Here is a 15,606-nt window from a genome sequence, read left to right on the forward strand (position 1 = left end):
CAGGCTGAGAGCCTTTCCCGGGAATGGGATTTGGTAGGGAAGATTGGACAATGGATATAAAATTTCCAGATGACCAGGAGGGTGAGGAAAGTTAGGAGGATTACTAAGACTTGAATAAGTTGTACAATGGGGAAGCTGTGGGTAGTGAAGACAAATAGGGGGCATGGTTCTAAGAGTCGAACAGACTTTGCTGCATTGGTAGTGGAAGACAACGCATCGGCTCTAAGTCCAAAGGTCAGTTATTTTTTAGGAGTGCTTTCGTCAGGAATTTAAGGAATCATTTGTAGGCAATGTTCTAGAAACCTATGTGCAGATGAGGTTGGCATAAAGAAATGCCTCTTTGTTGTTTCAGGGAAATCAGGGGACTGACTCAGAACATCTCCTCCCTCACTTGTCCTAGTACCAGAATTTCTCACTGGTAGATTGGTGTTTGGGGGATAAAGTAAATCTAAAGTACTACTTTAGATTACTATTAAAGTTGCACATATCGTTCTAGGGGAAGAAAACACATTGCACATTAATGAGTAGTATTACGTTATCACCAATTCTTTTAACATTCCCTTTGACTGCCTTAGAGAGTCTGGAAAATATGACAAGTATGTTTTGATGGCTCCATGAGGTAAACCATCTTAAATTATATCCATTAACTGGAAAGACCCAGTGAGGACAGAGACTTGGAAAATTTTTAGTATATGCATCTTTAATTGGAAAGAACTAGGCACCCCTAGATAATGTATTTATTTTAATGGTAGCCTCCTGGAAAGGCTGCTTAGTCTCATATGGTCTAATATTTGGGACTCTAATAATATGAATTTTAATCTTTATCTTTCCAGAAACAACAGCCATTGCCACAAATAGACAACTAGAGGATTGCCTCAATGATCTTAAAATTGGAAAATTCACTCTCATCATACTCTGCCATCCTTCCTTCTTCCCCTCTCCCATCTTGTTGGGCTCATCAAGCTTGCTAATCGTCACCACGCCCTCTTCCCTGTGCTCATAGCCAGTTAGTGCTGGCCCCACTTCCCTTCCTCAGCCACAGTGGGAATGGCTTAGAAATACCCTCAACATCCTCAGTCACCGCTCCCCTCCTCCTGGGCTCAGCCCGTGCGAGACTCTAGCTCTGCTCTCTCAGTGTGGCCTTCCTCTTCTCCAGAACTAACCACTTTACTTCTGTTCCTGATCCCATTCCTTCTTCCCTTGACTATCTTTGCCTTCAATTATCCTTCTGTGTTACTAAATCCAATAGCCCATTTTCAGCGCTTATCCTGTTTGACTATTGTGCAACATTTGACACTGTTGTTCCCCTCTAATTCTATTTAGAAAAGAACTTTTTCTCTTGTGTACAAGTAATTCATTATCTAAAATTTAGAAAATAGAAATAGTAGTTTAAAAAACTCCCATAGGCAGAGTTCTTTCACAGTGTCTACATGTGTCAAATCATAATGTTGTACACTTTAAATATGTTACAGTTTTGTCAATTATACCTAAATAGAGCTGAATGAAAAAAGGATCAGTGGTTGCCAGAGGGATGGATGGATGAATAGGTGGTGTACAGAAGATTTTGAGGGCAGTGAAACTACTCTGTATGATGCTGTAATGGTGGATACATGTCATTATAAAGTTGTTAAAACCCATAGAACATACAGCATCAAGAGTGAACCCTAATATAAACTATGGACTTTGAATGATAATGATGAATCAGTGTGGGTTCATCAGTTGCAACAAATGTACCACTCTAGTGGGGGATGTTGATAGTGAGGGGTGTTGATGTGCGTGTGTTGGGGCAGAGAGTATATGGGAACTCTCTGTACTTGCCTCATTTGTTATGAACCTAAAACTGTTTTTAAAAAATAAAGTTTATTTTAAAAGCAAAGAAACAAACAAAAACTCCCTTGGACAAACAATTCAAAGGCAACTATTATGGTTATAATTTTTCCAGGATTTTCCAATGTATGTAATATATGTTTGTACACCCACAGATGCCCACACTACTATCACTTAATGTATTACAATTTTCCCTGTTTACAGATATTCTTATATAGCATGATTTTAATTAAATGGATAATATTCTACTGTGCTATGATTTACTTAACCAACTCCCTCCAGTGGAATGTTCAGGTTATTTCTGATATATCATTATCATAAATAATGCTATGATTCATACCTTTATACGTAAACTTTTGTGCATAGCTATGATAATTGCCATAGGATAAATTCCTAGACATAAAATTGATAAGGCAAAGGGTGTTTGTACTTCTTAGACTCTGGATACACGTCAATAAATCTATTTCCAGAAAGGCTGTTAGCAATGTGTTCACACATTAGGAATGCTATAAAGCCTGAGCTGAAGAATATGAGCTTTGGAGTTCTTTTCCATCCTGCCTTCTTTTTCCTGTCCTAAATATTGTGTCCCCTCAGATTCAATGTTTCATCCTTTTTGTCTTTTTATTGGACGAGCTGTTTCTTGGTGATTTTACCCACACAGTTAATACGAGGGGCTCCTTCGTCACTCTCCCTTCCCCTTGCCCTCTCAATTGTAATGTGTGTCAGCTTGAATTTGGAGTCATTTCCCTCAAACTTCCTGTGTTCCCCACCTCAAGGAGCTCCACCGCCCTTCCTCAAACCAGGAACCTCAATATTATCTTTTGTAGGGATGGGAGAACACATACTCCTACCTCCCTACAACAAAAATTCTTTTGGGGAACTACACTAATTTTTTGGTAAGCAAAATTATCTTTTACTTCACTGACAAAGAGCCTGAGGTTTATTTTTGTCACCACCAAGCCTCTCAGGCTGTCTCTCTCCTTGTTTCTGTCACTCAGTGCATGTTCCCTTTCTTCTTGCACTGTGACCTCTACCCTCAGCTGCTTCAGATTTCCCGGGAGAGGTTAGACAGGGGCTACAGTTGTCCCAAGAGCTGGCAGAGCCAATTGTGCCTACTGCTCGGTGCTGGGGCAGGACCGCCGACAATTGTGTATGACCCTCAGCAAAACAAAACACACCCAAGCATCCTAGTGCTACTCAGGCCAGCCCAAGTCTATAGATTACACCTCCCAGGCCTCTCTAAAATTGACTTCCTTCTCTTTGTGCTCACTGACATTGCTGTTATTCAGACTCTCTCCTTAGGGAGAGGAAGAAAACCACTTTGTTCTTTTGGAAGATAACTTTGATGGATGTGTTTGTGATTGGCTTCCTTTGAACCAGTCTTTCCACTTTCAAAGCAGTCAGTCTCTCTAGGTCTTATCTGATAAGGGAAGATGTTAACAGTACCTGCTTCATAGGGTTGTTTGAGTAAGTATATGCAATAATGCATGTGAAAGTGCAGAACAAGGTGCCTGATATCAAGTGAGCATCTAGTAAATGTTATCTTGTCATCATCATTGTCACCCTCATCTTTGAAGACCCACTTTTAAGGAGCTAAAACTGCTCCAGATTTCTCTAAACACAGTCAGTTGCTGGCTTTTCTGTGGTATTCTGAACGTTCTTTACTTGGACACTTATTTTATCTTAGCTACTTCTATCTTGACTAGACTGTGAGTTCCTCAAGGGTAATAACTGTTTGAATTCATTTTTATATCCTTAATACCCAGCAATGTGTCTGGTGCATAGGAGGTGGTAAATAAATATATAATGAAAGAGTGCATTGATGAATGATTTATGCCCAGGCTTTTGGCTTTTTTTGTTTTTTTCTGGAATTCTCAAAAATCAATTGATGTAATTTATGCTCTTAACAAATGGAAAAAGAAAAAAATCATATGATCTAAAATCACATATTAAGAGGCATAGAATTGAAGAGTAAGATGACATGATAATATGCCTAGGAAATCCAAAGCACTACAGATATTAAAGTTAATAATTGAATTTAGCAAGATTGATGGATCCAAGTTCAATATACAAAAATCAATTATGTCTCTATATGTCAATTAAAAGCATTAGAAAATAATAATACCATTTATAATAACACAAACTTTTAAAACACCTGGTACAAATATAACAAATTATATGTAAGACTTCTGCATAGAAAACTATAAAAGTTGGCTTAGAGAAATTTTTAAGAACTCTAAATAGAGGGATATTATAGATTGAGAGACTCAATGATGTAAATATGTCAAATTTCTCCCAAATTGACTGATAAATTCAATAGAATCCTAATAAAAATCTCAGCAGTGTGTGTGTGTGTGTGTGTGTGTGTGTGTGTGTGTGTGTGTGTGTGTGTACTTCAAGTTGATTCTAAAATTAATATGGAAATGCTAAGGGCCAACAATGGTCAAGACAATCTTAAAGAAGGAAAAAGTTGGAGAAATTACACCGCCAGATACCAAGATGTATTATAAGACTTTATTATTCACGGCAGTATGGTATTGGTATAAGGGTAGACACATAAATCAATGAAGTAGAACAGAGTCCAGAAACAGATCCTTACATATATGGACACATGATTAATGAAAAAAGTGGTACCAGATAGTGGTGGGGAGAGGCATTTCCCCTGCCCCACAGAATTAGTTCTGGTCCAGTTGGATATCCACCAAGGAAAAAAAAAAAAAAAGAATCTTGACTCCTAGCTCACACTATACTCAAAAATTATTTTCAGTTGGATTGTAAATCTAAAAGTAACAGTTAAAACAATAAAGATTCTAGGGAAATAATAGGAGAATATCTTCATGAGCTAGGAATAGGGAAAGATTTCAAGGAAAAGATCAAAAAATTACTTTAAAAAACAAACTAATATACTGGTATCAAGAGTAAAAGATATCTGAAAAATTAATTCCTCAGAGGAAAACAAAAAAAAAAAATCCAAATATAAAAATCCAAATATAAAATTTAGGTGTATAAATTAACTTCCAACTTCAACAAATATGTAGCTCTTAACTTCTACAGTAAATGTTTTAAAATATAAAAAATCTTTTATCCCAATAACCATAATCTAGAACCTTAGTGTTTTATTTTTTCTCTGATTGGATTGGGATGACAGGTTGACCTTTCTCACTAGAAACCAAGGTCATATCAATTCACTAACACCCTTTCAGTCTTTAGTAGCTGTTATCTAGCAATTCAAATATGGATCATTGGTTTTAATGTTAAGTGGAGCTTGTCACTGAATGACATTTGTCTGATGCTGATAATTATACTTTTGTATTTCATATATATCATCTCCTGACAATCTGTTAGGGTACAGAAAGATTGCTGAACCCTTATCTTATCTTATCTTTCGTGACTTTTATTTTTATATGATTTTGTAACGTATGTAATAAATCAGTAATGTTAGAAATATAGAATATTAAAAGTAAATACATGGATAAACAACAAGGTCCTACTGTATAGCACAGGGAACTATATTCAGTATCCTGTGATAAACCAGAATGGAAAAGAATCTTAGAAAAAAGAATGTATACATATGTATAACTGAATCACCTTGCTATACAGCAGAAATTAACACAACATTGTAAATCAACTATACTTCAATAAATTTTTAAAAAGTAAATACACATATAACAGCATTATAGACTCAATTTTTTTACTAAAAGATGTGCTCAAAGAGAAATATTGAACACTGGTTTAATTAAAATGCTTTAAATACTCAGAGCAGAAACAGTTGCCAGAATTCTTGTCTGGTGGTGTGATTGTGATCAAGATAGTTTTACATTCAGCTTTATGTGGGTGCAGGGATTGGGAGAGGTAGTGCGGCTGTAGGGTTTATTGGTTGATTCATATTTGGTTAGGGCATGATTTCCTTGGGATGTGCATTGTGATGTTTTAAATGAAAAGAGACAGGTGAGTATATGCATTACAATTAGATTATAATATGTCTTTTTAAAAGTTATTTTTAAATATCTGTTATGAAGAGTGGTAAGCTATATGTCAGAAATGGGTAGATAATATTTAATTTTAGTTAATTTCTTTTATCCTAGGCTGAACAGATATCTGGTTTTCACATAAGATCGGTTCTCTGCGTACCTATTTGGAATAGCAACCACCAAATAATTGGTAAGACATTACCTAAATAGTTCAAACTTCTTTTATAAAGAAGTACAATTTACTTTAAAATACATCCATCTCTTTTTAAAATGTTCCCCTTTTTATGTCCAGGACTCATCAACTTATGTCTCATACTCTTGTGTAATCTCATAAGTGAAGACTCCTGATGAATCAGTGTTAATCAGGACAATGAACAAATATTTATGCCTTTAAATAAGAACCAATCGTTTTGAAGTTGAAGGGGATTTCAGAAAGCAGCTAACTGAACTCTTTTATCTTACTCTGTGGAAACTGAGGCCCAAAGAGAGAGAAAAGACTTGCATAAGGTCACAAAGTGAGTTAGTAGCAGAGTCCCAAGTAAAACTCGGGCTTCTTAACTCCTAGTACATCTATATATTTACATCTATGCTTTTACACGTGGAGTAAATGCAAAGGAAGAAAGGACGTGCATTTTTAGGCATATACTGTACATGTGTCTTTCTGCCTGGATGGTTCTAAAATAGGTCCAATTCCTGAATAAGGGAATTGTGGACCAAAGCAGTTTCCAATTTTTCTCTCCCTCCCTGCTCCTTTCCTTTCCTTGAAAATTCAGTTAGAAAATCTCAAACCTAAGAAAGAAGTCTAGGCGAGAAGGGGCCAGTTGTTAAAGTCAAGAAGGATGGAGACATTAGTTATTTAAACACAATGAAAATGTGTTATTTTTCTAAGAGACATAAGGTAACTAATACATTTGGTAACTAATGTAACTATTTGCCTCTCTTTGCTTCACCCTAAGGTTGCCTCTTAAACTCTAAGATATTGGACTTACCAAAGGATTCAGTATTCTGTAAATATTGTTAAGACTTGAATTCTAAGAGAATTTTTTCATCAGTTTGCTTAATTTGCAGAAAATACTAGTACATTATTGAACATAAAGTATATTCTAAGATTTGAGAATTTGAGCCCCTAGTATAAAGCATTGAATTCCATCATGGGTAGAATTTTAAATATATTTAAGGTGTTTTTTTTTTTTTGGCCACGCTGTGCAGCATGCAGGATCTTAGTTCCCTGACCAGAGAACCCCTGCCCCCTGCACTGGAAGCGTGGAGTCCTAACTACTGGACCGCCAGGGAATTCCCAAAATATATAATATTTAAGTTTAAAGACAAGAGAAATTTCATAAGAAACACCATACGTTATCTGTAGATGTCCAATGGCAATCTCACATGCAGTCCTACATTTCATTTCTAACAGTAAACATCTGTTATTCTTTCAAAACTAAGACTGTAGTTTGCCTGTTACACACTAAAAGCTTTGTATTTTATTATACATTCTTCTAGCATATGACGACTTACCTCCCTGATGCGAAGTTAGGTGTTTTAAAAAATACAAGCATGCTTTAGAATTACAGTCATTTTTGTTTATACTAAATAGAGATACAAGGGAATGGTTTTCAAGATTGTTGAATTTTTCCAGGTAGACTTGTGTGCTTTGATAGTCGTGCCCCAAACATCTGGTATAATGCTGGAAATGAACTTTGGAAAGAAGTCACACACAAGTTAAATTTGTTAAAACTAGTTTAACCCCATTGGGAGCAGGCAACAAAACTAACCTTGCTTTGAAAGTTAACTGTATCATAATTCCTAACATTTCTTGAATGTTCTCTCCGTGTGGAACAATATGCTTTCCAAACATTAATCAAATGTTATCTCATTTAATCTTCATAACCCACTGAGACAGTTAACATTTTAATCCTCATTTTACTGATGAGGAAATTCAGTGTTAAAAATGTTAGGTAACATGCTCATGGTAACACTACTAATGATGGAGTTGAAAATTCAAACCAAGACAGTCTAACTCCAGAGCCTATGTTCTTAATCACTATGCCATGCTGCCTGAACTCAAGCACTGTGCTTCAGAGAATTGAAAAGAAAATTTAGTTATATATATTTAAAAATTTTTATATTTATATAATTATGTACATTATATTTTTATATATTTTAAATTTATATATAATTAATTTTTTAAATATATTGCATGTATATATGTGTTTATATATACATACAGTTATAGATATTCAAGTATGTATATGTGTATAAGTATGTAATTGTGTATATATGTGTATGCCAGATACATCAATTATTGTGCACAGTCATCTTGAAAACCATTTTTAGGGAATCTGATTGATTCCTGGTAGAACTCCAGGCTTCCCTGAGACCTGGTCTGGATATCACAGCTGGAAAATAGACTGCATCCCTGTACACCTCAGATCTGCTCTCACGGAGGCAGCAGGTGTGAGAGTAACCAGGGATTAAGCTGAGTGTGTGCACTTAAAGGAGGATAGAGTCATCTTACTGTATTGTAGGAACACGGTGTCCAGCACCGAAAATGACCACATATCCCAACCTCTTCTCACAGGAGTGGCTCAAGTGTTAAACAGACTTGATGGGAAACCTTTCGATGACGCAGATCAACGACTTTTTGAGGTAAGAAAATAAATTTGTGAACCAGGGGTTACAGCTGAGTCACCAGTAGTCTCCTGGTTACAGCTTGCCCCCATTAGGAAGGATAAATAATTATTATTTGACATTTATTAATCATTATACTTTGACAGTGTGATGAAATTTAAAGGAAGATTTAAAGAATATATCAATGTTTAGGTAAGATTTGATTCTCTTTTTTCATGAATTAGATGTTTTTACCCTAATTGATTGTTTTTTACAGAGTTGAATTGCCTTGCTCTTCTCTCCAAAGTGTTGTCTTACCTTTGTCTTGTTTGTGTGTGTTCAGTCATGAGACCTCTAGCCAGCTCTGCCAGGCGTACTGCCATCACCTTTCTTATGTTTACAAGCTTCCGTTTACTCCAGTCTGCCCTCTAGCTAGAGAGGTTAGCCTTGAACAGGCTTCCTAGTAGACTTCGTACCAGTAGCCAACATGAAAACCCCATGATTTTTTTTCTCCGGTTGAGGCTACATCAGGGCTTCTTTACTAATTGGTTCTAAATCTGAATCCTCTGTCCCCTTAACATTTACCTCATTTACACTCACTTGGTTTCCTTACCAAAATATTTTATAGCCTAGCTGCTGAAAGAGGTAGCTGTTGGTTAAATGGGATGAAATTACTAAAATCAGTTCACAACCTAAATAAAGAATGCATTTAAACGGACTGTACGTTTTTAAATGTATTTAAAGTCATTTCTTCACAATGACATTAAATTAATAATTTTTCTCATGTGCAATGTGAGCGATAAAGTTGTTACGTGACAATAGTAATTAAGAATTTTAATGTACATACTTCCCTAAGGCCTACCTCTGTATACAATAAAATTATATTTAAGGCCCATTCCTGATGACTGCCTGCTTTTATATTAGATTATGCCAATGAGTTATTGCAATTTTCAGTTAGCGAGCTTTCTCTTTCCTAGGCTTTTGTCATCTTTTGTGGCCTTGGCATCAACAATACAATTATGTATGATCAAGTGAAGAAGTCGTGGGCCAAGCAATCTGTGGCTCTTGATGTAAGTACAATATTTATGTCAGAATTTATGCTAAAAAGCCCTGATTTTATGAGGGGAAAAAGGTCCTCAATTTTTAATTATCTATTCATTGGGTCTTAATCATTTTAGAGTTATAGGTTTGAGTTTGATGAAAGCTAGAGACCCTCTCTAGAAAAATATACATACACACATAGTTTTACATATAATTTCAGGGAATTCACAGATTCCTTGAAGCCCAGCCATGTATGGTGTACAGTTAAATTTTAAATATTAGGATTATTAAAAGAGATGATCCAAAATGAATTTGTCAGGATGTAAAATGTATTATGAATGTATTTTGAATATGTATAGATATTCTGGAAATTCACAACTTTTATTACCATAAGAACAAAACCTCTCTATGAAGATATGTGACTCAGATGGGGGAAACTGATTCTGTCATTATGCACCCCTCCCTGTGCTAATGTAGTCACAGTCTCCTCACCCATGAATTGTTCATTTGGGTTCATAGTGTATACCCCTTGTTTGTATAACTCAGATACCTTCTGTCCTTAGACACAAAAATTATTACTGACACTCCCAAATTTCCAGCCCAATTGTGAGCCTTGTGACAATCTCACTTTTCAGAAGCTGACTTATTTGTGTGGCCTTGTATGTTCTGTGTGCTTTATTTGTGCCAGTGTCAAAAGTAGCGTTCCCAGTCAGAATTCAAGTGTTGCCATCTTGGTTTTGTCCCTCCCACCTCCACTCAACCCCTGCCCCACCAGATACCAAACTCTCGACTCTAATAATCAGGTGGTATCACCTCAGTCCCTAGCCCAGGAATCCACATACAAGAATATCTGGAAGGATTTCTTTTTTTGGCCACACCACGCGGCTTGTGGGATTCTAGTTCCCCAACCAGGGATCAGCCAAGGATCAAACCCAGGCCCTCGGCAGTGAAATCGCAGAGTCCTAAACACTGGACCACCAGGGAATTTCCTCTGGAAGGATTTCTTATCTCAGAATTTTATGAAGACAAAAAACGATATGTTGAGAGCTACTGAACTCAAACTCTGGAATGAGATCTACCTATACTATAGTATACATTAACTTCTGGATAGATCTGTACTTTAGAATTATGTATTTATAAATATTGTACATGAATACGAATATTGTTAAGTTCTTTTGTTCCTAAATATATAAAATTGATACTCTGAGGCTCGTAGAGAACAGAGATGCTCCTAAAGCTGAATAACGGAACAAAGAAAGGAATTTACTATCATTTTTAATAACTTTACTTTTATGATCCTGATTTCCATTTTGCATGAGCAGCAGGAGCTTCATGAGAAATGTACTGATGTGTGCTTACATTTCCTGACAGTAAGGATCCTAGGATAAAAGGGGTAAAACTTTACCTGTAAGTCTAGAATACAGAGAAATTAAAGCAGGAATGTAGATGTAGAATATTACTTCTTCATTTTGAACGTCTAGAATTGTCCTTTGGGGAGTCTTTCATAGATACTGCAAATGAAGCCTTACCTAACACTGATGAGAAATTTTCCAGGAAATATAAGTCAGGGTATTAAGGGACACATTATACACCTTTATGATCAAAAGAGGGAAGGAATGAAGGTCAAACAGAGGGTGTGGAAAGGGCATATGCAATCAGGAGCCAAGCCCCATTTATTCTACCTCCCCAAAACCTCTCCCATCCCTTTCCTCCTTTCCAATTGCCATGGCAACCATCCTACTCAAGGGCTTCATTACCTCTTGACTGAACAATTGTAATAGCCTTCTATTTGTTCTTTCTAAACCACATTTTAGATTGCATCATTCACCCACTCATAGACCTTAAATTACTCCCCCATTACCTATTAAAGTACAAACTTCTGGCCTTTGAGGCCCTTGGAAATCTCATACCAAACTATCTTCCTGCCCCCGGCCCTCATTTCTCTTTTCAGAGTATTCTATGCAAATTACAAACTCAACTACTTCATAGTCTACAAATCAGCCACCTGCTTCTCTGCCCTCTGATCTTCGCTCTAACATCCTCTCCACTTTAGTTATTCTGTTCCAATTATGCCATCTTCCCTCAAAATTGTCCCATCATTCAAAGCTTAATTTAAATGTAACCTTCTCTCTATAAACCTTCTAATCTCATGGTTATTTGTTCCTCTCTTTGACCTATATTACAGTTAATGGTGAGTCTGTATGTTTTCCTCCACTAGAACATATGTCCATCAAAGCATATGTTCATGCCTTAGCTATCTTTTATTCCTTTTGGTGTTTTATATATAATGGTACTCAATAAAAGTGTATTGAATAAATGAATGCATGCAGCCACAAATAATTATTTTGGTCTGCCACATCAACATTGCAGAAGGGGAAAGCTAGGACTGTGATGGAGGAACTGGCAGTCATTTTAGTGACAGTCTTGCTGGCCACATAGCAGCACCTCTGTATTCCCTTCCCCCTTTATAAGCCATGAGTAGAAAATTGTTATTTATTTATTTGGTTGTGGGACCTCTTCCCAGATACTGTGTTCCCTGGGGTATTTCCTTAGATAATGATTAAGAGACCAGTCTGGCTTCCTGAAGGTGGGGAAGAAGGAGAGAAGTGAAACGGATGATTCTCCGTGAGCAATCCTCTAAGCTCCAAGGAGAGATTTCTCTCTAACTGGGTGATTAAAGAATTTAGACTTCTAGGATGCCAGCAGAATGCCATTTGATTCTTTGTCACCCCTCTTCCTTTAAACCTACTCTGTTGAATCAATCTTCTCTACTCGAGCGAAGTCTGGTAGATTCCACGGCTCTTCTGACATACTCAGGTGTTAAATAGTCTCTGAGCTTTTCCCCTTGCCCAGGATTAGAAGCCTATGGTCAGGAGAGGGTCATAGTGGGCTTTGTGACTCTTCCTCACTTCACTTCCTCCCCTAAGACAGGTGCAAGGAGGTTGGATGAGAGGGCAAAGCCTTACAAGACTGATGCTGTCCTAAGTTGGTTTCAGGGCCCTCTATATCAGACATCAGCATTCTCTTTTTATCATGAGTTGCTTTTATAAATTCTTAGAGGACTCTTGGGGCTAGCAATCTCCTGATAGCCATCCCTGATGTGGGTTTGCCTCTCCTGACTGACAGGTTATAATCCCCTCTCAGCCCCTGGCTTCCAGGGGCCCATCCAGACCCTTCCTCTGTGGGGATCATCTCACTCTTCCAGGAAATTCTCTTGGTCAGGATCTGTTTTTGTTTCTTTTTTTAATTGTGGTAAAACAGACACACATAAAATTTACTATTTTTAAGCATACAGTTCAGTGGCATTAAGTACATTCACATTGTTGTGCAACCATCACCACCATACATCGCCAGAACTTTTTCATCTTCCCAAACTGAAACTCTATGCCCATTGACCCCCAACTCCTCATTCTTCCTTCCATGCAGCCCATGGCAACCACCATTCTACTTTATGTCTATGAATTTCACTACTCAAGATACTTCATATGAGCAGAATCATACAGTACTTGTCCTTTTGTGACTGGCTTATTTCACTTAGCATAGTGTCTTTAAGACTCATCCATGTTGTAGCACGTGTCAGAATTTTCTTTTTAAGGCTGGTTAATATTCTATCGTAAGTATATACCACCTTGTGTTCATTCATTCATCTACTGATAGACACTTGGGTTGCTTCCATGTCAAAGTCCTTTTAAGCCTGGGTATCTTTCATAGGTCCATTTGGTCCATGGGAAAACTCACATGTCTTCAACCATTAGATTGAAATGCAAGTCTTCTGCAAAGCAGCTCTCTTCTCCTGCCCACTAACTTTTGGAATTTTTAGGCATGAATCAGGTACCAGTCTCTGTTCCCACACTATACTCTGGGGAAATACACTGTAGGTCCTACAAGTGGTTCTCTGGAAGGAACTCTCAAGAAACCCTAAGAAATCCTCAATATGGGGCTCTCATGAACTGTTACCCTTTTTACACAGTGCAGAGTTGGGAAACCAGCACCTTAACTTGGAGGCAGGGGCATCTTCTTTCCAAGTCCTACATAGAAGGCCTAGATGGCCTTAGCACTCCCTTTAGAATGTGATACCTGTTAGTCTCAACTATAAACTCAGACAGAGTCTCATTTAAACATCCTATTTTGTCTATCAAAATGATTTTTTCCAGACCAAGTTACTGTCAGACCATGATCCAATGATTGTCTGAATGATAAGTGCCAGGCCTGGGAAGACCCATGTTTATTTGTAGGTACAATGGATCCAGGTTCTCAATTACAAAGCCAAATGTAACACATCAGCAGAAATGGAATTGTTCCCACTTGTAAATTCTTCTTTACTGACAATATGTTGGATTATGTGAACACTTCTTTTGGAGAAAAGAAAAAAAGGAAACACAAATTAATTGCTGTCTTGAAATGATTATGTAGTAATTAGTTCCCCATTGTAGCCACTACTACATCGTAAGTTACTTAAAAAAGAAAGAAAGAAAGAAAAAAAAACTCTGGAAGCTGTTCTCTGTGAAAATTCCAGGCTCTTATTGAGCTGGTTTATAAATTTATGATCAAATTATGGCTTTTAAAAAGGCACTAAGAAAATAATCATGCCAAATTTCTTGAACTTCTTTGAATAGCCAGTAAAGACCAACTAAACGATAGTGTGAGCTTCAGCTTTTCACTTGCTGCTTTCTGTTGCCCAAAGAAAAGTCTCACAGTTGACATGCTGATTGGGCTTTTGGGGTATTCTAGCATAGCCCACACATTAGAATCAACAGGGTGCTTTTAAAAAATATTGATGCCTGCACCCTTTTCTAAACTGATTGAATCAAAATCCATGGAAATAGAGACTGAGCATATGTATTTACAAAAAGTTCTCCATGTGATTCTGATGCACAGTGCAAGGTGAGAACCATTGGCACAGAGTGATCTATTTGTGGGTTAATTTCTCCAAGTCTTTCTTTCACAAAAAGCAACCACAGTATTGGATATCAGTACTTCCTTTATAAATATTTGTTGAATTAGGTTGAAGACAGTAGATGAAATGAGGTGAGGCTTAAGGGTGCTATCTCCTCCTTGCTTTAAATACCCGTTTACTCTTTGACTTCTTCTGATGGCTTCCATTGTCACCTCTCCTTTGAGGAGTCATCTGGAATGTTATCAGTGAACACCTATGCCCAGTCCCCATTCTCAGTTCTTAACTTCTCTTATCTGTTCATGCTGTTGACTATTTTCTCCGATCACAGAAAAGAAAATAACCAGTCCACCATGGTAATTAACCTGTAAATGACTGGTTTATTTCATGGCCATAAGAGAGACCAGGATCCAGAGCAAAGATAGATGAACCTTAAAAACAAGGAACAGGGCAGCAATTTTAGTATTACAAGACTCATCATGTAATTTACTAGAATTTTATAGCTATCTATAATATATTCCATTTTCTTTAGTAAAAGGAGAAACAGTTTCTATTCCAGTGCCTAGAATAGTTCTCGACACATAGTAGGTACTCAATAAATATTTGCTTAGTTATATTATTTTTTAATTTATTAGTTTATTTATGAATAAATGAACCTAATTTCATACCTAACTTGATACCTAATGGTATCTGAAGCATTTTGTGACTTGCTAACAGCTTCTGTAAGCATCTGTTTTTGCAAATTTAGGACATAGTCTTGAAATACCTATGAAAACTGTGATTTCCAGTTTATAATTTTGTAAATGAATTCCACAAATTCTACAAAACTGGCTCTGTGGGACATTCCTTGAGGTAGCAATGAGGAAGTATATATGGTTTTTTTTTTTATTTTGGCCATGCGGGATCTTAGTTCCCCGACCAGGGATCGAACATGCACCCCTTGCATTGGGAGCGCAGAATCTTAATCACTGGACTGCCAGGGAAGTCCCAGTAGATATGTTTTTGTTTCTTTTGTCTCAATAATACCTGCTGTAGATAATTAGGGTCACAAAGTATTTTTAAAAATCTTTTTGTTTGGAGGCAGATCAGTCATAACTCTAGAGATTTTCCTGCTTTCCATGTTTTCTACTACATCCTCCCTTGGCTTCTATGACCCTATACCTAGGTTGTTCTTCTCTGGTCTTTCATTCTTAAATCTCCTCTCTTCAGCCCTCTTCTGAATATTCTTCAAGGTTGAATCATCTGACCCATTTGCTCCTATTTTCT

The 15,606-nt window shown here is 36.9% G+C and overlaps 1 protein-coding gene across 1 annotated transcript in view; it reads left to right on the plus strand.

The window, feature by feature from the left end:
- PDE11A (phosphodiesterase 11A) overlaps window positions 1–15,606 on the plus strand; it is a 415,084-nt gene that overhangs the window by 227,730 nt on the left and 171,748 nt on the right. Inside the window, exons 7-9 of the mRNA XM_060152569.1 lie at window positions 5,913–5,988; window positions 8,377–8,444; window positions 9,383–9,475. Of these exons, the coding sequence (XP_060008552.1) occupies window positions 5,913–5,988; window positions 8,377–8,444; window positions 9,383–9,475 (237 nt within the window). The remainder of the gene's footprint in view (window positions 1–5,912; window positions 5,989–8,376; window positions 8,445–9,382; window positions 9,476–15,606) is intronic.

The sequence above is a fragment of the Lagenorhynchus albirostris genome, chromosome 6 (genome assembly GCF_949774975.1).
Source record: "Lagenorhynchus albirostris chromosome 6, mLagAlb1.1, whole genome shotgun sequence".
NCBI lineage: Eukaryota > Metazoa > Chordata > Mammalia > Artiodactyla > Delphinidae > Lagenorhynchus > Lagenorhynchus albirostris.